Source organism: Colletotrichum graminicola (genome assembly GCF_000149035.1).
Source record: "Colletotrichum graminicola M1.001 genomic scaffold supercont1.1, whole genome shotgun sequence".
Classification (NCBI taxonomy): Eukaryota; Fungi; Ascomycota; class Sordariomycetes; order Glomerellales; family Glomerellaceae; genus Colletotrichum; species Colletotrichum graminicola.
In genome coordinates this window covers 302,709-328,835 of record NW_007361005.1, presented here as the reverse complement: position 1 = coordinate 328,835, position 26,127 = coordinate 302,709, and the positions used below count along the sequence as shown (strand labels likewise).

Here is a 26,127-nt window from a genome sequence, read left to right as displayed (position 1 = left end):
CCTAGGACAGAGACCAAGACATTCTCTGTGTAACGTGGAATCTGGGTTGAGTAACATCGATGGGCCTACGATGACTGGCGGGACATGATGGTAGTTGTGTAGCGGTTGACATGCCGGGGTCTTGGCGCTCGAAAGACCCTCGGGGCTTGGCTGACATGCTGTTTGAACAGGCATTCCCTGTCTTGTGAATGATGGCGGCAAATAAGCTGGCAGAGGAATCAAGTCTGTCGGGCCCTCGCTTGCCAACTGCTACCTACGAGATCGCCTAAAAAAGTGTCAGTTAAGGTGCGGCTCTTCAATGACAACTGAGACCAGATGGCACTCTTGTCTCAATATTTCGTCCGATCCAGGGTCCTTGTATATTTGTAGCAAGGGAGGCTTTCAACTCGACCAGAGGGAAAGGAAATAACAAGACATGACGAAACAGCCCTGTCGTATGTATGGCAGCACTTCGCAGTGACCGTCGGTATGAGCTTCTTATCTGTGCGGCCTCCCATCGACGTGTCAGACGGGACGTCGACAAGCCTTCGAAAGGACTCCAACATGGCTCGCGGCCTAGACTGTAGCCCGACTCCCCCTCAACACCCCTCTTCGCCTGACGATGCCGAGTACGGCACCGACTCTACAACACAGAATATCCATGACGGGCAATATTGGTGTGTTGGACCGACGGATCCAATACAGTCGCCTTTTATCTGTCTACACACCGACATACCCAGATGTCCATAGGTAGCTTTTTGGATCCTATGATCGAGGGGAAAAATCAATGCTCTTGCCCATACGATCGTGTCGTGCTCACCTGATTGGCCATACATAGCAGTTGTCCTGCCATGTAACCTCATTCTGCAGACTGATGATACTGCCTATTCTTATCGGGTCATTTGATGCACACTCCGGTTTGCCTCCCAATTGGACACTACAGGAGAAAGGATTCGTGTGGTCGAGCCGAGTTGGAGTCAATGATGGTGGCACACCTGCGAAAGTGTAAGAATTATAATCCCGATTGGGTCAGGGCACTGTCGAAATTGTGTGAGGCTGCGTTGCTTTGTCGATCATCCCAAGCAGCTGGACACCCTGAACAATACGCGATTCCACGCACACCTCGAACAAAGTGCGGCGCAGTTTCGGTGAGGATATATATGTATGCCGATGGCAAAAGGTCGGTTGCCTCGTTCTGTGTGCGAACCATTCTAAGAAAATGTTCGCCTGACCTGTCCGGGTTGATCCTCGACCTCCTCGCTCTGCCGAACGCTTACCCCGTGGCCTCTGGTGTTACGGCGACATCATGCTGACCCAAGTCGTGCTGTCTATGTTTGGGACCTTGCATGGCTATAAGGAACTCGACCATCTCGAGGTGCCTCGGACCTAAAACAGCGGGCAGATGACCGGCATAAGACCTTTGCTGCTGATAGTTGCGGACCTTCACCAAAACGTGGCTGCAGGAAACGGTTTTTGCTCGAGTTACAGCCAGGGAAATTGCCGTTTGAGAGCCGGGCGGCCAAGACAGAGGTGAGCAGCGGCGTAGGCGGCGCTTAGCTGGGCGATGCCCTCCATCTCACCGAGCCGACAAGGATGATGCAAATGGCTGCCTCGCGAAAGATGTATCAACCGGCGACGGTGGTGGCTTGCCACGCTGGATGATAGGTTGCGTAATGGGAGGCAGGCTGCCTACTTCTGACGGTGAAGGCCAGCTCCCTCTTTGCGTCGTCGATGACACAGATCGCACCCTCTCTCGGTCTGCCCCTATAATTCCCCTGTCTGTTTCCATTTCACCATAGGTAGAAATTCAAGCGCTCGTTCCGAAGGTCATTGGACGATAGAGTCTGCGATATCCTCGAGAAATCAATTCGGATAAGCGTTACTGTGGCTGTGAGTGTCGACCAGTCCGTCCTCGTTACCGAGTCAAATTCTGCGTTCCGCCGTCAGGAACAAAGATAAAAAGACAACACAACTGTTTCTCCAACACACCCTCTTGTTTCTCACCTTGTCTCACTCAACCTCCCAAAAAGAACTGTGCTCGCCTCACTTTGGCCATATACGTCTCGGGTTGCAGCCACGCACAACCCTCTCAGATTCTCGTTAGCGGGACGCGTCGTTTTGCAAAATTGTCGTCTTCCTGGGTTTGCGCTTAGCTTGACAGACAGTACTATTCTTGGGGGATATTCTTATAAAACGATCCTTACCTGTTGTTATCTTCACCAAAAAGATCATCCGTACTCAAGATCTTTCGCTGTCCCCTCGCCAACATGAACCAAGCTGGCTTCATCCAACTCCCTTCTGGCCCACCAAGACCCCCTCAAGGGGCATCGGTACCGCATGGAAACTCACACCCACCGCCCCCTCCACCACCTCCTAGGGCTCCTGTACCAGCTCTGCCTCACCGCATCATGCAACGGCCGACGGCTCCCGTGGTGGCCCCGGTGATGATGCCGCAGCCAATGCCGATTCCTCCCCCTAACGAGGTTATCCCATTAGAGCTCAGACATAAGCGACTTGTTGAACGTTCGGACCTTCGCAGCGAGCGTATGACCGATGCCGACGCGCGCGAAGCCCTATCTGAATATGTCGTCTATCGATTCGAAAAGGTTAACGACGCAAATGAGATTGACGATGAAGGCTACCCCGTTAAACCGACCTGGGAGAACGTGACGCGGACAGAGGTCCGAGACCTCTCCAAGCCAACCGTCACTCGGAACATCCGCCAGCTCAACGACGAGGGCAAGTCAGTCATGCAGAAAAAGCTGAACCTTACAGCGGTACAACAACGCCAGATCGAGAAAGCCCAAAACGACTTGGAAACACACAATCTTGACAAAAGGTTCCGCTATACTCTGCAGCAGATCGATTCCAAGACCAGAAAGCTCAGCCAGGACTCTGTTGAATACCGTCAGTATATGGAGGGGCGTGAGTCGAAAAAAGTCACTGTCTCGAAGACAAAGAAGTCGAAGAAAAACTTGCTGGAAACCATCGCACTGACGGTCTATTTTAAACGAGAGCCTCGCGACGGAGAGAATGCCACAGCTATTCTGAAAGAACGCAAAAGAGATGCCGAACATAAACGGAGACTAGAAGATCAGCAGCGACAAAATGAGCAAGCTCAGCAGTTGTTGGCAGAGCAATATCGCTATAACACGATGCGACAGCAACACGCAGATCTGGAGCGGCGCATGATGCAGCCGCCGACGCCACGTCCTCCGCCGTATCAACAGCAAAATCGTCACCAACTCTCTCTTGCACCCAATCCAAAACAGCTGGTTGGCGGCAAAGGGCCCAAGATCCACGTCATCGAGAACGATCCAAGAAGGGGGCATAAACCCAAAGTGTACACTGTCTCCTCGCAAGATTCTCGGAGTTCTCGGAGTTCATACACCTATGACAGCTTCAGCGATTCGGAGCTGACGCCAGAGTCGTCTGTAACCGGGTCCTCAGATTCTGGTAAACACGGCCGCCGTCGCCGTCGCAGTCGTGGCCGCAGCCGTGGCAGAAACCGTAGCCGCAGCCACAGCCACGGCCGTCGTCGCTATCGTGACCGCCCCGAGGATTACGGTGTCCCATCTCGTCATCACACCAAAGACGACCAGCATTACATTCTCGACAGCGACACGCCGCGGGGAGGTTTGATGCCGGCCCCGCCACCACTGGCACCTTCACCAATGCCTGGCGATGTCGACCGTCTCGAGTACGAAACCCTTCAACCCCGGCGGATAGCGGAAAGAGCGCACGGTCATGAGCTGGACGATCTCGAGCTGTTCAATGGTCTCGGTCTTCGTCGCCAGAGTGCGTTGCCGCCTCGGGTGATCCATAGACGTCCTAGCTTCCGTGTTGTTGATTCAGAAGAAGTCGTTCGTCAAAGACATGAGGATGATTTGAATGGCGTGAGAAGGTTGCAAATTCGCGACGAGATGAGGCTTGAAAGGGAAGAGGAGTTGGCTGCTGACAAGAGAGAGGCTGGCACGCACAATCGTCGGTATTTGGCAAGATTCCGTCGTCCTTCACTGGATAGGGGAGCTCTTTTCCGAGAAGGTCCGGAAGAAACATTCGACGAGATGGAAGCTCGGAGATACATGAGGCAGCAGGAGCGTGGAGCGCGGATACTACCTGAGAATCCTTTTGAACCTCTTGGACGAGCTGGGCGGAAGGAAGCCTTCGCTCGAGTAAGATATTACTAGTATGGTGTGCCGTACATGATCTTTTCCTCTTCGTGTTGTAACTCGAGAATGTCATCGGTGGCGATGCAGGTCTTTGGTTAGCAAGAACGTCGCCAACCGTGTCAATACATTACCTCTGAATAAACAATCTGGTTGCCCATACGTTTTGTATAAACTCTGGTCCCATGTTGAAGGATCAGAACCGATGAAGCATGTTCTTGCACAACATGTCATTTGTCCGTGCATAGGTACTGTGAAAAAAGAACGAGCTGATGTAGGTAGAGGCGCCAAGGTAGCACAACTCCAGGAACATGGAAGATATAAGCTCTCATAAGTAATCGCAGACAGGCGGGGTCTGCCTGCGCTTCGTGCCTAATAGAAGCTGTAGGGAACGGCTGTATATACTGTGTATGCCCGACGTGAGGCGTACGGAGCTCCAGACGGCTCGACGACATTGCAGCAAGGCGTAGGATCGCATGCAAAAGGGGGGAGTCTGCTTGGCAAACGTGGGCGAATGGCAGCCAATGCCGACAGCTGGGCTGACAGTCATTGGATCAATCGGGAAGTCTAGCTATGCTCATCAGGCGGGAAATGGAAGAAGTCCTTGAATTTGAAATGCGTGTCCCTCGGCAGTAAAATGAAAGACAGGAAGCCCGTTTGGATTTGAAGTTGATATGTGATGTACATAGTGGAGTGCCGAAGGAACTCAAGCACGTCCATCCTTCATTTGCATCCTGGGCAGGTATGTACCTAAGTATGTACCCTGGAACACTTGCACGGAGCACCTGATCACGCATAAGGGATGTGACAGATGACTCAGCTGGATCTGCCAATTGCCCCTCCCAATCTTTGGCGCGAAAGGTGCACCTTGACGCGCTGGGACGCGCCTCCCGACCACACTTGAGATTGTCTTTGCCTACACAGCAGCAACACGGGTTGCAGTCGAGTCCTCCCCTCCTCGGCAGTATACGACAAGGGAACCGCGCCCGCTCCACCTACGACATTTCACGACGAATGCCAACAAGCCAGTTCCTTGGATGACGGCTGGAATCACCAGCCTCTTCCCTATCCGATCCTCGCCGATACTACGCCGAATCACCCACAGAGCAATCCTCATCGCTCATGCCCACCTCGCCGCCCCCAATTTGGATCTAGATCTTAATCCAGATCCAATGTTGGCCAAGGCGAACAAGACCTACATGGCCAGCGCGCCGCCTCCTCCCAAGAACGACTTGGCCAAGCAACTTTTTCCCTCGAGCAGCCCTAGCGCTACCCAGAATGGGAACATCAAAGACCAATTCAAGATGACGAGCCAGTCGGTCTCAAGTGGCCCCATATCGGCGAGGAGCGCGTCAAACATACCCTCTAACTCGACAAGGCCTCCAACTGGCAGGAATACCAGTGTCACACACTTTTTAAACAGCAACCGATCTGCCCTAGACCGAGTTTCCGCTCCCAACGGCAGATCTCTTGCTTCTCTGTATTCTAAATCCGACTCTTTTCGAGACGAGCCTGATTCCAGCCTGCCTAGCCAAAACCAGACAACCAACGGAAAACCTGCCGTTTACTTTGCCGAGGATGACTTTAGCGACGACGACCAAATAGACCTCGACTATGAAGCACCGTCGGCTCTGCCTGTGCTTCCCAAGCCCCCAGCCACGGCAAACAAGGCACCCGAGCCGCCGAATGAAGTACCTTCGACCCAGACTCTACCCTGGTCCTCATCTCCCGCCTCCCACTTCGTTCACCCCCTGTCTCGCACGACCTCTGCCGGAAGTTCACTCAAGCGCGACTCTTCAGAAAATGCACAGCCTCTAGTGGCCCCGCAGCCCAAGAAGCGCAGGCTACCGACGAACTGGAATTTCAAAGAAGAAGAACAGCCCCCATTGCCGGAAGACGAGCCTGAAATATCTCGATGGGCTGCCGGGAGCGTTACGCCTGCTGCAAAGAAGAAGGAGACTTGGAACATGAGTGCTAGTACTCTCAAAGATCAGAAAAAACAGTTGAAAACCAAGTCCAAAAAAACCACGACCAGCGAGGAATGGAACATGGACGAGATTCGGCAAGAGGTTACACAGAGCAACCTGCCACGGCCCAAGGCATCGGCGATTGCCCTGACCAAAGAGCAAAAACACGTTCAGAGTCTTGTAGTCGACATAGGCCAGAGCGTCTTCTTCACAGGCCCGGCAGGAACCGGAAAATCAGTTCTGATGCGGTCAATCATTGCCGAGCTGAAGAAGAAGTGGGCAAGAGACCCGGAGAGACTAGCAGTCACAGCATCAACCGGTCTCGCAGCTTGTAACATCGGAGGTCAGACGTTGCATAGCTTTGCTGGAATTGGCCTTGGGAAGGAAGATGTTCCGACGTTGGTCAAGAAGATCCGGCGGAACCCCAAGGCCAAGAACCGCTGGCTTCGGACCAAGACGCTCATCATTGATGAGGTATCCATGGTCGACGGGGACCTCTTTGACAAACTCTCGCAAATTGGCAGAACCATCAGGAATAACGGCAAAGCTTGGGGTGGTATTCAGCTCGTGATTACGGGCGACTTTTTCCAGCTACCTCCAGTACCCGACGGCGACAAGAGCAGGGAATCCAAATTCGCTTTTGAAGCGGCGACGTGGAACACGGCTATTGAGCACACAATTGGCTTAACGCAAGTGTTCCGACAAAGAGATCCAGGTACGTTTGCATGTGCATTATCAAAGTGCTTCTGTCGCGGCAGCTAAACAGCGTATAGTCTTCGCCAATATGCTCAATGAGATGCGTCTTGGAAGAATCAGTGAGGAGACGGTTGAGGCTTTCAGAAAACTGACCAGACCCATCGTCAGTGATGATGGACTGGAAGTGACCGAGTTATTCCCTACAAGGTACGAAGTCGACAACGCTAACCTGAGCCGCCTGCGCAATCTGCCCGGGAAAACGTACCGTTTTGACGCTGCTGATACTGGGGACCCTCAAATCCGTGACAAACTGCTCCAGAATATGATGGCACCAAAGTCCATTGATCTGAAGGTTGGCGCGCAGGTCATGTTGATCAAGAACATGGATGACACTCTTGTCAACGGTTCGCTCGGAAAGGTGACGCGGTTCATGAGCGAGGCCAGTTTCGAGTCTTGGCATATGACGGATTACGGGTCCGACGGTGACGTGGACATGGAAGGGAGCCTCAAACGCAAGATCAAGGCCTTCAGCAGAGAGGTCGAAGAGGCTACTAAAGGGACAACCGAATTCCCCGTGGTAGAATTCGCTGCAGCGGACGGGTCGACTCGTACCATCTTGTGCGTTCCAGAGGATTGGAAGAGTGAAACACCGACGGGCGAAGTGCAGGCTAGCCGAAGCCAGCTTCCCCTCATCCTCGCATGGGCATTGTCGATCCACAAGGCCCAAGGACAAACTTTGGAAAGAGTCAAGGTCGACCTTGGCAAGGTATTCGAGAAAGGCCAGGCATACGTGGCACTCAGTCGAGCTACCAGTCAACAGGGTCTGCAGGTACTTCGCTTCCAGAAGGATAAGGTCATGGCCCACCCCCGAGTTATAGGGTTCTACAACAAACTCTATAGCGCTGAGCAGGCTATCTCGAAGAAACCTCCTAGCATGGCCGACTTTCTGCACATGGGAGAAGATACGAAGCCTGCCAAGAGCACATCTGCCGCCAATGCGAGGTCTCAATCCTTCGTCAGAAGAGGGGTCGAGGTCATTGACCTGGACGATGAAGAGGAGGCGATGGCGAGCTATGGAGGCTATTGAACTCGAGGACACGAAAAGACTTTGGCAGTAACGTAATATGGCGTTCAGAAGGGTAGCCACCGTAGGCAGGTTTTCGGCTCAAGCTACCCAGAGAGGATCGGAATGGGGTTCATTTTGTGGTATACATGGGTTGTCTGGACATGGATGGCGTTGAACTTGGACGCTCCGGTTACCATTAGAGGGGCGCTCACATGGTAGATAAGGGAATACCTCTGCTCTTATAACGAACAAATAAGATACGGCAGATGGTGGAAGACGTTCCATGGCCGTGACTGACTGATGCAGGATTTTTTGTTACGGGACCTTTTTCCCCCCCAACGCTGAAAGTGGCGAGAGGAAGATAAGCTGCGTCGAGACATTCATTCCCTGGTGATGGTTTGCGTAATGTTTTGGGTCATAATTCATCTAGCTACTATCAAACCTACACTGAACGTGGACCTGCGTCCCCTGTCATTGTACGGGCAAAGGCGGCGGTGTCAAGTAGTGTGTACCTCAGGTACTGAAGCTGCAGCTTGACATGTGTTTAAGCATTTTGTTTTCTCTGGGAAATGGTGGTTGCACAGCAGGTGCCTAAGGTTGTTCCTTCTTGGCGTTCTCGCCCAGGAAGCTTGCGTCGTTGACGTTCGTCTCTTCTTTCGGCGCAGCGTTCGGGTAGTAACTACCCGCCACCAGACGACATCCGCGTGACCTTTTAACTAGGACCTGCACTTATTGCCCTGCGCTTACCTTCCCCTGTGCATGCCTTATCGATAAGGATTGGGGAAAAAGTCAAGGGAACCTAAACCAACCCAGCAAGTGAATCCGTCCGAGGGGGAGATTTGGGTGAAGGAAGCTGTCTGGGACTGGCCTGGCCTGGTGGTTCCTTCGTTAAGATCAGGGTCGACGCACAAATCCCTCTCGACGCCAACCTCACCAACGCCCTCCGCCAACATATATCCACCGCCTTATCTACATAGGGGCCTTTCTTGGCGACTTGCGATATTTCCAGAGCTTTAAGCGAACCCAATTCGCATCATCAGCTCTGTCCGCACGACCCACAACGCATCTATCGCGGTGCATCCCGATCCCGTCAACGACTCGGCATCCAGACGTTGTGACGCACCCGGCACCATGGAGTTCATCGGCTTGCAAATGATGGTGACGCTAAGGCAACCTCCCGGCACGATGCTGAAGGGCACCGTGAGCGCCATACAGGCTGGCAACAGCCTCACGCTCAGCAACGGTACGTCCCTAACAGTTCCGCTTGATGTCCAGCTCCTTGCTAACATGCGCCCTTGCAGTCTTTACCCTTGGAACGAACCACTGGATGCCCAGAGTCGTCATTGATGCTGCCAACATCCTCGAACTGTCGGAATTCAAGGAGGAGGCCGCGTCCAACACCTTTACTGCGCCAGGTCTTGGTCCCGTTCCCGCTCCCGTCATCACCCAACCCGCGCAACCGGCCTTCACGGACCCTGCGATCCTGAGTATGGGGAATCGCCCTGGCTCCGATATGAGAAGCGGAAGCGAGAAGCAGACTCTACCAGAAGTTATACCTCAGACCACTGCTGCCGAAACCAAGGATCCACGGCCTGGGCAGCCGGGGGTTCTCTCTGCTGTGCACCTCATGGGGGGCTCTCGAGACGACGTAGTGAGTCTTAGCGAGACTTTGCAGGAATTGGACGTGGAGGAGCATACCCCTACAGCGAGGCAATATGCGGCGGAGAGCAGCGGAGTGCCGCAGGATGCCCACGAGGTCCAGGGCCAGCCGCAAAAGAAGAAGAACCGGCGGCGAGAGAAGCAACGAGCTCCCCGGAATAGCACGGCAGACGAAACCATCCCAGAAATCACTCCGATGCGCGGCAACGCAGCAACCCGTGGGAAGGGATGGAGACAAACGCCCATGCTGCAGAGCTCGCCCTCGTTTCAGCCCTTCAACTCGTTGAAGCGCGGTATTAAGGGGAAGAAGGACCTTCCTGAGAATGGCTGGGCTTCTGAAGATGTCACAGAAGAGATGGCCGAGTTCGACTTTGAGAACAACCTGGCCAAGTTCGACAAGCGCACCATCTTCGACCAGATGCGTAAGGAAGATCTGATCGACGAGGCAGACCGCTTGGTCTCGCACAACCGCCGACCCAAGCCTGGAACTGCCGGAGGCAAAAACTTTCATTACTCGGAGAATGTGCTCGAGATGCCGTCTGTGTCATCAAACGCGCATCAGGACTTCTGGAACAGCGAGGCTGACGATGCCGCCAACGGAGTTGATCGACTGAGCGGGCGTGATGTCCGGAGTGCGCAGAGTAGCCGTAGGGCGGACAGCAAATCAGGGGCGACTAGGAGATCGCAGTCGCGGAAGGCAAGCGCGCAACTCAACAGCCAGCCCCTGAATCGCGTCAACTCCAACGTACGTCCGGAAAGACAGCCTCAAGTGTTGCTTCGTTCTCAAGATAGCCCACGTAGTATCATGGGTGCTAACCACATGCAGCATATTACGCAGGCAGGCTTCTATCTTGTGCCGTCAAACCGACGCCTTGAAACCGTTTCGGCTCTCCAGATGCTCAACCTGGAGAACATTGCGGCCAATGAGATTGGACTCACGGAAGACATGATGGCCGAGAACGCAGGCCGAGGTATCGCTGAAGTTACATTGCGGGCGCTTGAAGACCCCGCGATACAGGTCCGGTTTGGCACTGGTGGTGCCAATGCTCAGAACAACAGCTTGGCGGCGTCTGCTACAATCGTCATTCTCGCCGGCAACAACAAGTCCGGCATAAGAGCCATCTCAGCAGCCCGGCATCTGCGGAACAAGGGCCTCAATATACTCGTGTGCGTTGTCGGCATCGAGCGCGAGCGTGACCTGCTGGAAGACATGCGACAACAAATCAGAATCTTCCGGAACTTTGGGGGCCGCGTGCACAATAAGCTCGAATTATTCGAACAGCTCCGAAAGACAGCCTCAACCCCAGCGACATCAGTGTCCCTCATCATAGATGCTCTCCTGGGCTTGGCGATTTCATTTGAAGAGCTGCGGACCGGGGATCAGGCTACCGTGTACGAATTGATAGAGTGGGCCAACCGTAACGAGGCCTTCGTTCTCGCAGTCGACGTGCCAACTGGTATCGACCCGTCGACCGGCAAAGTCAGCATCATCGATGGCGGTCGTCTCTACGTAAAGCCTCGTTACGTGGTGGCGATGGGCGCCCCGAAGAAAGGACTGCTTGAAGCAATGGCTCCTGTTTCGGACTCGGATCCTACTGGCGCCGAGACCGCCGCTGCTGAGGAGGAAGACTGGAAGTTGTTTATCGCCGACATGGGTCTTGGCGCTACGGTGTGGAAGAAGGCCGGAACCAAGATCAGAAGAGGTATCGATTTTGATGATAAATGGGTTCTGCAGATGCGATACCAACCGCCGCACTCACAGGACTAATAATCGTTCACCATGATGGAAACAGGCGCCTGGGAAAAGAAAAGGAGCAAAAACGGAGTTGGTTTGGGAAACGGCCGAAAAGAGAAAAGCGAGGTTTTATTTCTACTGCATCACTTAGGCGTTCTTGTCGCTCAACAATCGGTGGACGGCATACGGGGAACAGGAGTTTATGCCTAATCGTCTGTCATTGCATCCCAGGGATGGCGGTCATCATTTAGTACAATATCTTGGCCATAGCGTCTACTACCAAGCACAACTCAAACTTTCCTATCACCGCAATGTCTTGGAACGTTACTGCTTGTGATCCATAAGGACAGTTCTCCTGGCATTGACAAGAGAAGGCTGTGACCCCGAGACTATGTGCTCATTGTCGCCAGAGCAAAGGAATGACAACCGGGTGAGGCAGCCGGAAGCACTTGCAGCATGTTCCTATCTCCCATCCCCCAGGCCAGTCTAGGCTGAACAAGAGATGGGGTTGACGTAGCGGTTGGGGGCCGGAACCTGCAGCACAGCATCGACAGTTTGTGTTAGTGCTTACGGCCAAAGAGCTGCGCAGCGTTTGCCTAGGCAGGCTTGAACGGGACCGGCTGAACGGCAGGTGGGGAGAGGCTTAACAAGGCTGTGAAGTTCCCACTTGCTCTCATGCATGTCATTCATGGACAACTGTGTCTTAGTATGGTATAGCATTGATCTTCTGTGATGAGAGATAAGAGCGGAGCTGAGCAGCCGTTGTTTGCCTATCGACCAGAAGCTGGAGCATCAATCACATTGCCTGTTCCAACTCGGGGGCCAAAAAAACAATAACCTGGGATTTACACGGGCATGCGTGGGTGATGGAGAGACTGTCAGGGTCATATATTGGCAGGTTGACAGCCATCATGGTGACGACAGGGCTTCTGGACGAGTCTGGTTAGAACGAAAGGGGCTGTGTAGAGCGTCGTTCTCCGGGAAGCCAAGATGCTGTACGCCTGCACAGCATCCAAGATCGTTTCTAGACTCCTGTCTGCAAGGGATGGCCAGGCTGCAGCTGAGGTAGAGGGACACGCCCACACCTGCATGGCGCTACTTATCCCAGTTCACTCTTTCCAAATCGGACTTCAAGTTTCGAGGATGGAGGCCCAGTTGATTTTGAGTGTTTGTGCTACCTTTTTTAAAGCTACCTTTGGGAGGTGATCTCGTCCTACATAGTTTTGCAACCAATTTGCTGTGCAAGGAGGTAGTATTGGCAGAAAAAACCATAGACAATGACGGAAGCAAGTATTCAAATGGGGAAGCCGAGTCGACCAAAGAGATGGGGTTCAAAAGAGGAGTTACCTACTCGTATCTCAAAGAAGCAGCAGGCATGGCAGACAAGCTCTCCTGTAAGACCAGGCTGGCTCCCCTGCTGGCTGCTCGAGGTGCTTGGCCTTGCACAGCCAATAGCCCCCAAATATGCAGCAGAGCCCAGTTGGGCTGCATATGCCTGCAGCAACCTGCTACATCTTCAAGAGATAGTGCCGGATGTCTGGGACGATGGACAGAGCCGAACGGGAGGCCAGCGGAAGGGCACTGGGATGTGGTCGGGGTGCTACGTTATAAGAGGACTTCGCGCTCACTTTGATTAATTGAACTTGGGGTGGTCGTGGCACTGGATCTTCATCGTTGGCGTGTCCAGCTACGCGAGAATCGCATCTGCTCCTTCTCAATATTCATCAAGCGAAAAGCCGAAGACGATTTCACTACACGCCGGCAGCTCAGTCCGTTCCGTGACACCGAAAAGACCGCCGGGATCTCACTTCAGATGAGCGTCAAATCCGACATTGTGGAGGTTGGCTCTGACGCCGCGGGCCAGGCTAACAGGTACGTAAGTTCAACCGTCCACCCCGGCCTCACATTGGTAGTGCCCGGCGCGGATTGAAAGTCAAGCACTGACGACAAGCGCAGACGGACCGACTCGTCGAGTCACAATCACAGCTTGGCTCGCCACAACAACAACCCCCTGGCGCTCTCGTGGTTGTCTGAGGCGTTTCTGCACGCCAATGACCGCTACGGGCGAATCGCAGCCGGCAGCCCCCGCTCCGGGGTCGGCATCCTCGGGCTCAGACTGCTGGAGCACCATATCAACCTCATCCCGACCATGCGACACGGTGCCGCGGTCCCGGTGTTCGACCACTCGGTCAACAGCCCGAAGCATCTTGGGTGGCGGCAGAAGGTAGCGACGTGGCCGCTTTCCAAGCAGGAGGCAATGGACAACCGTACCTTTGCTGTTTGATTGGAGGCGTAGCTAGAGGGTTCATCCGGAGGCAAGATGGCCGCCGCCGGATGACTCGTCTACAGGGGTGTCTGCAAAGAGTGGATGTGCGTTGGGGAAGGGAAAGGCCCGTTTGCTTGCAGTAGGCAGAAATTCCAGTCGTCAACCTTTTGCCGCCGCATGCATCGCCTGTTTCGGTGACGGGAGTTGTCGGGATGGCGATTTTTCTGAGGGCGGAGGAGCTGGGTCTTGAAGTGCCTGAACCTAATATCGGATTTGCCGCTTCTTTGGATGCCTTGTTGCAGATTAACAAAGAAAGTCGCTCGCTCATTCCGTCTGTGTCTCGCTCTGTTTGCCGGGTGGACATCGCGTGCATTTTAGCCAAGGTTTGATCCATAGGCAACAATCCCACCAAGGCCCTCCTTAGGTGGCGAAACGTAGTGGGAAAGAAGGGGAGAGACGCAATACCCATGGTATGTGGTGAGGTTACTGCGGTGAGCCCAAGGTGTGGATTGGACTTTCCATATCGGCAAAGCTCACTAATTCCAAAAGACGATAAGAAAATACCGAAAAGCAAAGTGGCGTGCAATGGAGTTCGGTAGGTGGGTAGGTGCCAGGTAGGTAGCTTGGCACACTTGGATTACCTAGGTGGGAGGACGTGCGTGCGACACCGACACGCTGAGTGAGTGCGCGGCCAAAGGCTGCCTACTGGGCCCTCAAGGTCAGCAACCTGACCAAGTGGAAGCTTCGAACACTTTCCACTGCCCTGACGACACCTCAATGATAGAGCTAGGGCCATACTCGACCCTGGAGCGCCGCCTTACCTAAGCAGTCCGAAGCCGCCGGAGGCCACTTAATCCGCCCCACTGTATGATTTCATTGGTCGTCCAGGGACCGCTTCCCAGTGATTGCCGCCTCCCGTCACCACCTCTTGCTGGCTGGCCTTTACAGCACCGCACCTGCTTGTTCTCCGAAACAAAGCTTCCCATCTCCAAACCTCCCATCTTTTATCCCCGTAAACCACGAATTACCTTTTTCCTTTTCCCATACACATCTCCAAGGAAAGGGATATAAAATTCAATTACCGTCGTTCTTCCTCCCGCTTTCCTGATCCCACGGAAACAAGCGAATCGACAGCTCAACCCCACCGCTGACGATCCCACCTCCAACACTTCATCATCCGAACGCATACGAATCCCCGAATCATCAGAAACACATAGTCAAGATGGCGCCTCCGTCGGAACAGCCGGCCGAACACAAGAAGAAGGTCAACCTGACGTGAGTAGACGCCCGCTGCTCCTGTTTCGAGTAGTACCTTCCACCCGGCACGAATGACGCTGACACTATCTACCAGGGATGCCTCCGGTGCCGAGGTCAAGGATGTTTGTGCTCCCTCAGCTTCTATGAACCCGGTGACAAATGACAGCAGTACTGATGAAGCAAACAGCAAGACGATGTCGCGACCGCCATTCTGAAGAAGAAGAAGAAGCCCAACCAGCTGATGTACGTGAGCTCTGGACCACGTGGGGCAAGCTTCCAGGCACTAACTGTAGCAGGGTTACCGATGCCGTCAATGACGACAACTCCATCATTGCCCTTTCCGAGAACACCATGGAGGCTCTTCAGCTCTTCCGTGGCGATACCGTGCTCGTGCGCGGCAAGAAGAGAAAGGACACCGTTCTGATCGTTCTTGCCGATGATGAGCTCGACGATGGCAGCGCTCGCATCAACAGAGTCGTTCGCCACAACCTGCGGGTGAAGCATGGTGACATGATTACCATCCACCCCTGCCCGGACATCAAATACGTACGTGCAAATCATAAAACCTGCAACCTGCCCAGGACTGTTAGCTTACTCCCCCACAGGCCAAGCGTATTGCAGTCCTTCCCATTGCCGACACTGTTGAGGGTATCACCGGCTCCCTCTTCGACGTTTTCCTTGCTCCCTACTTCCGCGAGGCCTACAGACCCGTCCGCCAGGGCGATCTCTTCATTGTTCGCGGCGGTATGAGACAAGTAGAGTTCAAGGTCGTAGAGGTTGACCCCCCCGAATACGGTATCGTCGCACAAGACACGGTCATCCACTGCGAGGGTGAGCCTATTCAGCGTGACGAGGAGGAGGGCAACCTGAACGAGGTCGGCTACGATGACATTGGTGGCTGCAGAAAGCAGATGGCCCAGATCCGCGAGATGGTTGAGCTTCCTCTGCGTCATCCCCAGCTCTTCAAGTCTATCGGTATTAAGCCCCCTCGTGGTGTGCTTTTGTACGGGCCTCCCGGTACCGGTAAGACGTTGATGGCAAGAGCTGTCGCCAACGAGACGGGTGCGTTTTTCTTCCTGATTAACGGCCCCGAGATCATGTCCAAGATGGCCGGTGAATCCGAGTCGAACTTGCGCAAGGCCTTTGAGGAGGCGGAGAAGAACTCTCCCGCCATTATTTTCATCGACGAGATCGACTCTATTGCGCCCAAGCGTGACAAGACCAACGGTGAGGTCGAGCGTCGTGTCGTCTCTCAGCTTCTCACTCTCATGGACGGCATGAAGGCCCGCTCCAACATTGTTGTCATGGCCGCCACCAACCGTCCCAACTCGATCGACCCTGCTCTGCGTCGTTTCGGTCGTTTTGACCGTGAGGTCGACATTGGTATCCCCGACCCTACCGGTCGTCTTGAGGTTCTTCAGATTCATACCAAGAACATGAAGCTTGGTGATGATGTCGACCTGGAGCAGATTGCTGCCGAGACCCACGGCTACGTGGGTTCCGATATCGCTGCTCTCTGCTCCGAGGCCGCCATGCAGCAGATCCGTGAAAAGATGGACCTCATCGACCTCGACGAGGACACCATTGACGCCGAGGTCCTTGACTCTCTTGGCGTCACTATGGAGAACTTCCGCTTCGCCCTCGGCGTTTCTAACCCCTCCGCTCTGCGCGAGGTTGCCGTCGTCGAGGTGCCCAACGTTCGCTGGGAGGATATCGGTGGCCTCGAAACCGTCAAGGCCGAGTTGCAAGAGAGCGTTCAGTACCCCGTCGACCACCCCGAGAAGTTCCTCAAGTTCGGTCTTTCTCCGTCCCGTGGTGTCCTGTTCTACGGACCCCCCGGTACTGGTAAGACGATGTTGGCGAAGGCTGTCGCCAACGAATGCTCTGCCAACTTCATCTCTGTCAAGGGACCCGAACTTCTCAGCATGTGGTTCGGTGAGTCTGAGAGCAACATCCGCGACATCTTTGACAAGGCTCGTGCCGCCGCTCCTTGCATCGTCTTCCTCGATGAGTTAGACTCTATTGCCAAGGCTCGTGGTGGGTCCATGGGCGACGCTGGCGGTGCTTCCGACCGTGTTGTCAACCAGCTTCTCACTGGTAAGTTCTCACATGTTACGATCGCCAGTAAACACAAGCTAACCCGATTACAGAGATGGATGGTATGACTTCGAAGAAGAACGTCTTCGTCATTGGTGCGACCAACAGACCCGAGCAGCTTGACCCTGCTCTGTGCCGTCCTGGCCGCCTGGACTCCCTCATCTACGTCCCACTGCCCGACCAGCCCGCCCGTGCTGGTATCCTCAAGGCTCAGCTCCGCAAGACTCCCGTTGCTGCTGACGTCGATATTGACTTCATCGCCTCCAAGACCCACGGCTTCTCCGGTGCCGATCTTGGCTTCATCACCCAGCGTGCTGTCAAGCTCGCCATCAAGGAGGCTATTACTGCCGACATCCAGAAGACCAAGGCTCGCGAGGCCGCTGGTGAAGAGGCCATGGATGAGGACGAGGAGGACCCCGTCCCCGAGCTCACCAAGCGCCACTTTGAGGAGGCCATGCAGATGGCCCGCCGCTCTGTCAGCGACGTTGAAATCCGCCGGTACGAGGCCTTTGCTCAGCAGATGAAGAACGCTGGACCTGGAGCGTACTTCAAGTTCCCCGAGGGCGAGGGCGCTGCCAACGAAGCTGCCAACAGCTTCGGCGATGCTGGTAACGATGATGACCTTTACGACTAAAGGGTGGGCCAGATGCCACTTGATACAGGCCACGCCTTCGTTGTATTCTAGTTTTTCCTTTTGCTCTCCGATGCATCTGCGTCATCATACGTACGGATGGTGGGCCGGGTCACAGAAATTCGTGCCTATCGGCGGAAATCTGGAGGCGGACGGAGTTGGTAGACAGGCAGTTTTTCTATGATAGTTGATCACCTAAGAGTCGTCTCGATCTGTGCATGATGTGACATTGTTTCCGTGCAGATGTGTTGGGCGTCGACTGTGGCTACCTGGTATCGTTGATTGTTTGAGAAACGTTATCGAATAAGCTGGGCAGGGGGGATGAAAGGGCAACCGCCAAGTGAAGGTGGTTGAGATGGCCATGACGCGGCAATAAGGAAATCAGGATTATTTTATGTGATCTTTGGGCCGGCCGGTGTGCTGCTTATTGCCCATAGCGGACCAATTTCTATAAGGCTGATATCGTATGCTCTTCCCAAAACAAAGGAAGGCCGTTCCACACGTACTCATTCCAAATTTGTACGCACACACGTATGTAGTGCCGCCGACACACTATTCCAGGTTGACATTAAAGCTTGCTTCTCATGATCAAAGCTGGCTCTGTGCCTCCCACACAGCCATGCCTTGCCTTGCTCCTCTCACTCACAGTACGAGTGGTGGCATTGAACTTCTCTTGGAGACCGGCCCGTCAGGACGTGGCCAGTAACCATTCTGTTCCCAGGACTGTCCCCCTTTTCAAGGCCCCCCTTTCTCTACGCCCCGTCCCTACACCACGCCGTCAAAAAGATATGTCTCCCTAGTTACCCGCACTGTCAATTTCACAGACGGCCTCTAGGCTTTCTTGCGTGACCTTGATGGCTTCAGCAATCACGGTTGCAGGGATAGCGAGGCTTGTCTGCCCGCTGGAATCGGCCGCTGGTGTGGAGCTTGTGGTGCCGTTGCTCTTCTTGTCCTTATCCTTGTCCTTGTCTGCACCGGCTGTGCCGTTCGTCTTGGACGTCGAGGGGGAGGTGTTTGATGCCGAGGGGTTGAGTGTGTCCTGGCGGACGTCGTCGAGAACGCGGCGGAGGAGGTCTGGGAAGGTTGTGGCCTCGCCCGTGCGCAGGAGGTTGAGGGCGTGGTTCTGGATCAGGGTCGGCCAATTTGCTTGATTTGCGTGGAGGGAGTGGAGGAGCTGTTCTTGGATCCTGGGAGGAGGAGGGGAGGGACATGTTAGTCTCGCTGGGTTCAGACCGCGGGCGGGGGGGAAGCGGATCGCCTACTTGGTGACGTGACCGTCCTTGAGTAGTAATGTGTTGATTTGTGACCGGAGCTCGGGGTCCAGGGTCGCTGCTGAGTGATTGGCGGCTGAGGGCGGTACCTTGACGGGGGTTGAAGGTGTTTGGTTTGACATGTTGGCGGATCTGGGGGATGGAGTGTGTATGTGTAGCAGCGACCTCGAGGCGCGCCTGGGCCGGGGTCTCGTGTATCCTCAGGTGAAGCGATTGTCCGACAGGCCTTTCCCCGCTGACGTGTGCTGGCTGCTTTTCGGAGGGTTCCGTCGAAGAGGAACGTCTCGCTCAACTGCCGGAGCGGATCGATGGGCGCGGGAGCGGATGAATGCGCGCGAGGCCGGGTGCGTGGTCGACGAAAGCTGGCTTAGCCATGCAGTTTCCTTGTCAGCGGTGTATAGCTACGTCGGGCAATCCATAGCTTACCAGTGACACCGTCTGGGAGTTAAAAATTTGAACGTTCTTGTCAAAAGGGACAAAGCTGGTCGTTAATTGGGTATTCTTGGTTAATGCTGGCGGTGGTTCCTGGTGGCGAGGCTGACTTTTTTTTATTTATTTTTAGAGGGGGGGGGGGGGCGTCTTTCCTGGGGAAGCTTCAGCGCACCCAAAGCTGACGAGCTGTTCTCACAGGCGGGTGAGCGCAAGGCTGAGGCTATGCAGGGGTTTCCGGTCGCGGCAGGCGGCGGGCACGTGGGGCCGGTCTGGAGTTTTGCGATGGCACTGTCGAACTGGGCGACGAGAGGGCGACGACCCGCTGAAGCTAGGTAGTTAGGTACTACGTACTACAAGGTATGGGCTTGCCTTCACGGCGGTGGTGGTGGTGTGTCCCCCCTCCCCCATCCTGATCCACACCTCGCCGTGAAAGACCAACGTCCCATTCTCTGCCTTTTGCTTCCCGAACACAGAAAAGAGCGGATGGTTTCCCAAGTCGAGTACAACAACCAACCTCGCCTACCATTCGTCCGAACTATTCCAACTGCTGCAACGTGTTTACCCCTACGAACATTGAGGAGGGGCACCAACCGCTTTCGACACCCTCGCCGCTTACCACGACACGTCGTCCGCTTGATGCTGATGATTCTCAATTGCTTTGTCCTGACATCAGTTCTCTCTTTTTTTCTTCCGCTTACTCCGAGCGCCGGATCGTAGTATTATAATCGGAGCATTTGGTCACTGGCTCCGATGACAGCTCATATTTCGCCCGCGGGGTCGGTGAACGAGGTCGCAGGAAACCTAGCCCGTCTCTCGTCTCGTTTGGCGTGTAGTGCCTATTCGTACGCTCTTCAGAAGGATCTGACCCCTTGTAGGCCCCAAGGTACTCCCGCAACAAGTACCTTGCTTGTATACCCTCTATGGTATGCACCATGAAAGCATGTCAGTTGCTAGTTACCTGTCAGTCCAAGGAAGAGAGGTAAAGGGCCCTGTCTCATTGCGGCGAGACGAGCGGCCCGGGGGGGATGTTGCAGTCTCCATGAGGACCACCCAATCGGCCGACCTCCTCCGGCCCGTCCCCGAAAAATCATGACCGCACCGCGCATGGGACTGGGTCAAATCTCACGGGCTCACTACAGACATTATTTCGCCTTCCTCACGAACCGGGTCTTCCCGCAGCGCAGCAACAATTGCTTCCCGAGAAAGTGTGGCAGGACCCCCTCCCCTATTTCCCGTCTCCCTCGACCGGGGAGGGGGCTTGGCCCGCAGAGAAGGAAGGAATTCTTCCTCGCGGATTGGCTAAAGATCGCGAGTTGGACGGGCGTTGAACCTGGGTGCGCGTAGCTGAATCCGACGTTGTATCACCCAGCCATGCGAGACCCAAGCAGATCATCGCCGGCCACGCTGGGCCGTCACCCTCGAACCAGAATCCCAGTCTGGGAGGGTCATGGAACTCGCACCTTATCGGGACGCCTTTTTGGGCAACTGCTACTCTTCCTCGCTTGTGCTCCCTCCAACCGGGTATCGTTCCCAGAGGCTTGGGAAGACACTAGCTGCGAGACGAGTCGTATAGTTGCGTCCGCTCTTGTGTGTCGGAGGCTCCCAATGCGTGGAAGCCCACATACAAAATTGTCGGTCTGGCTCACCGATTCAAAAGCAGGGGTGTCATAACTTGCTTCCCTGCTGCACTGCATTCTCCCGCGGCAGGCCTTTGCCAAGTCAAGATGTGTACGCTTTACATCAACCGCTTTCCGGCCTTGCATGACAGTGTCTCTACAACAAGGGCGTGATGGATGTGTGCAAGAGGCATATCTTCGCCCAAGTGGCATCCATGTGGTGTATTCCCATTCGGCCGGATCATGGTTGTACAGCCATCGAGACATGTTGGGTAACAGCAAGTCACAAGACGTCAATCCCCCTGCGGACCGATCTTCCCGTTCCAGGGTTTCCACCCACATCACACTCAGTCGGATCAAGTTACGCTCGACCTCCTTTCTTTCCATGTCTTGGGACTTGGGACGCGCGAGAGTTCCGCCAGGTGTCTTGGGCTGGTTTCGTTTGGCTTCTTTCACCTTCTCATCTTTTTCTTGTCCATCTCTACCTCTTGGGAGCTGATTTACGCAACACGATAGGAGAGCAGGCGAGAAAGCGGGACCTCGATTTCCCCCAGTAAACCGACCCGGACAAGCATGCAGTACACCGACCCCCTTCACCGCTACTATCTCGCATGCAGGTCTGCCAGAAACAACAACGGCCGCGCACACACCCCAAGCTCCCAAGAGCCGGGCCACGATCGACCACGACTCCCACCCCCCGGCCGGTACTAGGTTACCGTGCTGCAGGTGCCCACTCGACAACCTTCCCCCTTTTTTCTCGGTGCAGCTAGCCGGATGCGGGCGGGGAGGGGAGAAAGCGAGCAGGACCAGAAAGCAACGTGCGAGCGCGCGTGGAAACCCGTCCTCGATGTGCGCCATGTACCACAACGCGCTCCCCTTGGACCCGCGGTCATCAAAGTTACCCATGGAAGACGCATTTTCTTTGCTCTCCTAACCTCCTGCCCACAAGGACTAGGCAATAGCCTGTCTTCCGTTTCCCACGAGAGAGATGAGGGCATACATAGTAAGCACCGCATGCTGCAGGGTCTAATGTGGTTCGGTGACTGAACTGTTGTACTCCCGAACCGTAAAACGTACACAAGCACACGCCCCATTGGGTGTACGACATCCTGCATGCGCCGCATTCCCACCCTTCACCGAATGCTGCGGAGGGTGGGAAAGGGAGGGCCATGCCTTGGGCTCTGGCGGCTCATAGCAGCTCCCCGGCTTTGGCACCAGCGGCGGGAAGTATCACCGTGTACTAGTCTCTTGAGTGAGAGCAAGGCTCGGGTATCTACGGAGTAAGGACGAGATGAGGGGTTGAGAGGGACGGAGTACAAATGCCGCTTCCCTTCCCGAGACCGCGATCGCGGGCTCACCATCTCCTCGATGACTGCGTCCTCGGGGTTGGGGCTTCCTCTGCGTGTAAGCCGCCGTGCATCGTTTCGTGCGCCGTGTGACCGGGAGGAAGTGTGGGTTGACGAATCGTGTTTTGAGGCACGCCCGCGGGCCTACGCCATATACTTGGTCTTCGGGACTTGAGCTGAGTCTACTGGCGCGGTCTAGATGGCGACGGGAACCGTATCACACAGCTGCAAAGCGTGGGCTTGGCGTGCTGGTTACATTGGTTCCAACCTGACAGAATTCACATTGAGTCATTCGCTCGCGTCTTCCGTGGATGTGTCTCTCTCTCACTCTCTTTTCAAGGCCAATCGTGAGAGGTTTAGGATATGGGTTTGGGTCTCGACTGGGCTGGGGACGTCATGGCTGGGTTGACGTGCCGCCACCGCCGCCGCCACCGCCGGTGCCGCTACTCAATGGTGGTGGAAGAAAACGTGTCTCATAACTAAACCGGAAGTTGTAACCGCCGATTCGCCCGGTCTTCATTCTTCGTTGTCGTCCGATTTTGATGGAGGGCGCGGTGCCATTGGGATAACAGATCTCCAGCGCATCCGCCGGGCATGCTGGCAGACGGCGTCGGGTATACAGCATACATACCCTTATGTCGTGTAGCAGACGCCATGCAACCGTTCAGAAAAGTCTGTTGGTAGTGGTGTGCTGGTAGGAAATAGGTCTGGAACCCGGGTTGTTGTTCCGAATGGGGGAGGGGGTGTTTTCAGCTCCCTTTGCCAATGTCAGCATTATCGAGTCCCATTACCTATATGCCGGCGGGGATCAAAACATCGCCTTTGGATACCCCCAAAACCCAGCGTCATCGTATGAGAGAAGCAGCCAGGGCTCTTGGGACGTTCGTCTACGGCCGCCCCCTCCTCGACATCCCCGTCCGGCCCACAGCTGAACATGTGTCGGATGGTGCCAGATTGCAGCTGGTATAGCTTCCCCATCTAAACGATTGGTCTCACGGAAAACACCATCTAGGCCTCGCCAGTCATCCGTTACAGACGCTGCCCACCGCCTTGGGCATCTGCAGCAACTCCTCCATGGCTTGCTCTTACCAAGTTCCGAACATCGATCAACACTGCCCTGCACTTCCATGACGAACAACCTCGAGTAATGAAAATAAATTGCTACCGGGCGGCAGCACCTCCCGCCTGTCTCCGTAGCTGGCTTGGAAACATTGTCCTCGGCCCCTCCCTCAATGGCTGATAGCCTCCTCTTCCTGCAGAACATATCATGTACGACACGGGAGGGTAAATAAAGAAGCAATGCCATGTCTCAGATGGTGCGCCTCCTGGACCATTGCCGCCACTTGGTTTTCATCCCTTCAGCCAACATGGTTTCCTTTTCATCTTTCCCCTGCGCGGGAAGGAGCTTGCGACTCTTCGGCACGCATTCTCGCCGTACGGCCCGTGTTGCTTTGTAAGCCGTAGCAGGTCTCAAACCGTCAAAGTCCTCGATTAAAATGCCCCACTTTGGCTTCCTGCAGGTAGAAGCCACCGACGGCGGCGTTGATGGTCTCAGATGGCCATTCCTCGCATCTGAGTCAGACCTGTCATCAGAGTCCTACATAGTCCAAGCCACCTGGCCCTGCTGCTGGCGTGTTCATCCCATGCCATGCACCAGTGGATTGTTAGCAGGTATCACGTTGCGAAGCTTAGCGACTATGTCCTTGGAAGTCTCGTTGATTAACTCCGTGGCGAAATGCTGCCATCTCGTTGTTGGCTGTGATTTTTGCTTCGCTCGGATACCCCTGGCCGGGAACGGATGATGCATGGAAGCCCGCTAATTAGCTCCTCGGATAACGTGTGATGCGTGCGACCCTGACCAACTTAGTCATTCTGAGTGGCATCGAAAAAAACACAAATACGACCAGACGTTTCGATACGAAAGTCAGTCTGCACACGGAAACCCGGTCACTGAAACAGGCAAAACTATGCCTGCCGCCGAACTACCGGTATGCGGCTTGCCCATGCGGGCCCTTGTCGGAAGCCATCATTGACACAACGGAAGCCAACCACAGGGGGCTCGCACCGTGTCATTGGATCTGACCTGTCGCAAGTAAGCACACGGCCTGATGACGACGACAAGGGCCTGGACCGCGAGATTAACCGATCCCTGATGATCTCATCCCAAGAGAGTCGGTGGCTGCGTCAAACGATCCTACCATAGGTGGCCGACTGAGATATCATGTGATATCAATAAGTGTTGCGCCTTACTTGTTGTTATATGTGAGACGCTATTCCATCTTACTGATGTTGACAGTTACCAAAAAAGAGAAAGAAAACAGAAGAGAGAGAGAGAGAGATAGAGAAACAAAATGAAACATGGAGGCGAGCGTCGGGCCTGCAGCTGCATCAAGAGCCCATACGTGGCGGTCGAACCGCAACGTCGTCAGTTTTGAGGCTCAAAGAAGACAAAGTGACGATGTGGGGGAACAACGGAACTTTGTGTGTTTGTATGCGTTGGGAAGTCCCACTTCCAATTGCCTTCCCCCACGACTTACGCTTCCCCATACCCTAACAAGGCAACTTTGCATACGGGGTGCATATGCTGTGTTGAAATGACGTCTCAGCCTTGTGATACCAGAAAGAATTGCGTGTCCCATTTCAACGTCATGAGCCTGCTGTATCACATCTTCATGCTGGGCATAAAAACGTAGGGAAATGTGGTCTTCGCGAAGAGAAAGCAACTTTGAAAACGTGTTGAAGCATGGGAGGGACAGAAATGTATCGTGACCAAGCAAGAAAGCGAGGCTGTATTGAGTGTCGCCGTCATTGGCGCATGCACTCTTGAGTGGGCTCCCAAAGATGGCCCCCTTGTCTGACATGTCGAGTTGTGGTCTAGACGCCTGCAGAAGATGCCGGCGGTGGTTCGGAGGGGCTTCCGTTTCGCGGTTAAGCATGGTCATAGCATCCGGTGAGGAGGCTAGCTGCATCCGTACCCAACTCAGCCCTCCTTGATCCGCTGAGCGATACTGACGGACGCCGGCGGCTGGCCTCCGCTTTTCATCATGTATCATCCAGTGCAGCAGACACAATGGGGCGTCTAGTATGCAGACGGCCCCCTCACTCTGCACTTTGTCTACTTGGCTCTCTACACGGTGGTCGCATTTAGCAGAAAGACCAAGTGACAGTTCCCAAAGGTGAGTGGCTTGGTAACGGTGAGACTCAAGGCGCGGTTGTTAGCCATGTGTGCCTTGGTCCACGTGAAGCGAGACAGCATCATGCTGCGTTTAGCGAGTGTCGATGGACCCAAGGACGGCTACTTCGTGCCGGATGAGGCGGGAGACATTGCGCAGGTTTTGCCACGGAATAATGGGGGGTGGAGCGACCTTCGGCCGTCGAGCGTCGAGCGTCGAGCGTCCCGAGCCGCGGCCCAACAGACTGCTTTCTTTCCACTGACTGGTGCAATATTGTTTACGGCACTCCCAACATCGCGTCCATATGGGATGCTCGGAGAGCAAAGAGTGCGCGAGACGCATGGTGTCGAGTCAATGGCGCAGCCCGTCTCATCAAACAGGATATTGCGCGTCCTTCACAGCGCGCGCGCTGTCGTCAAAGTCAGACGGTGGACGTGAAACAGCTATTAAAAGCATCGGTCACTTCCCAGCCGAATGGTCTGCGACAGCCGCAACTCGCAGCTACGGCGTGACTCGAGCCGGGCGTTGCAGATCCGTCACCAGCCTCTTCCATATGACTGACAACTAGCTAGAGCCATTAGGCGAGCGACCGTCGCGCCTCCCGGTAATCGACTTGGGATAACTCAGTGTTGGTCGCAGCGAATAGGCAAATGGAAGAGCAACGATGGCCAATCCTTAACGGCCTTGTAATCGAGCCCACTAGCGCAGCAGGAGAAGCGGCCAGATGCCCTTTGGGCGGGCGAAACCATCCGAGGCCATCGGTTGAT

The 26,127-nt window shown here is 54.8% G+C and overlaps 6 protein-coding genes across 6 annotated transcripts; 5 read left to right on the top strand and 1 right to left on the bottom strand.

Annotated features, from left to right (window-relative positions):
• Positions 1-2,438: 2,438 nt before the first annotated feature.
• Positions 2,439-4,003, top strand: GLRG_00084 (uncharacterized protein; the record flags this gene model as incomplete). Its single annotated transcript, XM_008090769.1, has 3 exons — positions 2,439-2,904; positions 2,995-3,777; positions 3,948-4,003. The coding sequence occupies 3 exons, from the start codon at positions 2,439-2,441 to the stop codon at positions 4,001-4,003; spliced, it is 1,305 nt and encodes a 434-aa protein (XP_008088960.1).
• A 1,317-nt stretch (positions 4,004-5,320) lies between these two features.
• On the top strand, positions 5,321-7,898 carry GLRG_00083 (DNA repair and recombination protein pif1; the record flags this gene model as incomplete). The annotated part of the gene is made up of 2 exons (XM_008090768.1): positions 5,321-6,830; positions 6,889-7,898. The coding sequence occupies 2 exons, from the start codon at positions 5,321-5,323 to the stop codon at positions 7,896-7,898; spliced, it is 2,520 nt and encodes an 839-aa protein (XP_008088959.1).
• Positions 7,899-9,008: 1,110 nt separating this feature from the next.
• On the top strand, positions 9,009-11,304 carry GLRG_00082 (DFDF domain-containing protein; the record flags this gene model as incomplete). Its single annotated transcript, XM_008090767.1, has 3 exons — positions 9,009-9,120; positions 9,179-10,281; positions 10,363-11,304. The coding sequence occupies 3 exons, from the start codon at positions 9,009-9,011 to the stop codon at positions 11,302-11,304; spliced, it is 2,157 nt and encodes a 718-aa protein (XP_008088958.1).
• Positions 11,305-13,084: 1,780 nt separating this feature from the next.
• Positions 13,085-13,555, top strand: GLRG_00081 (uncharacterized protein; the record flags this gene model as incomplete). The annotated part of the gene is made up of 2 exons (XM_008090766.1): positions 13,085-13,143; positions 13,258-13,555. 2 exons carry the CDS (start codon positions 13,085-13,087, stop codon positions 13,553-13,555), a joined length of 357 nt encoding a protein of 118 aa, XP_008088957.1.
• A 1,204-nt stretch (positions 13,556-14,759) lies between these two features.
• Positions 14,760-17,525, top strand: GLRG_00080 (AAA family ATPase; the record flags this gene model as incomplete). The annotated part of the gene is made up of 6 exons (XM_008090765.1): positions 14,760-14,812; positions 14,889-14,916; positions 14,982-15,037; positions 15,091-15,340; positions 15,400-16,891; positions 16,945-17,525. 6 exons carry the CDS (start codon positions 14,760-14,762, stop codon positions 17,523-17,525), a joined length of 2,460 nt encoding a protein of 819 aa, XP_008088956.1.
• A 793-nt stretch (positions 17,526-18,318) lies between these two features.
• GLRG_00079 (uncharacterized protein) lies at positions 18,319-18,915 on the bottom strand (the record flags this gene model as incomplete). The annotated part of the gene is made up of 2 exons (XM_008090764.1): positions 18,319-18,709; positions 18,785-18,915. 2 exons carry the CDS (start codon positions 18,913-18,915, stop codon positions 18,319-18,321), a joined length of 522 nt encoding a protein of 173 aa, XP_008088955.1.
• Positions 18,916-26,127: the final 7,212 nt, after the last annotated feature.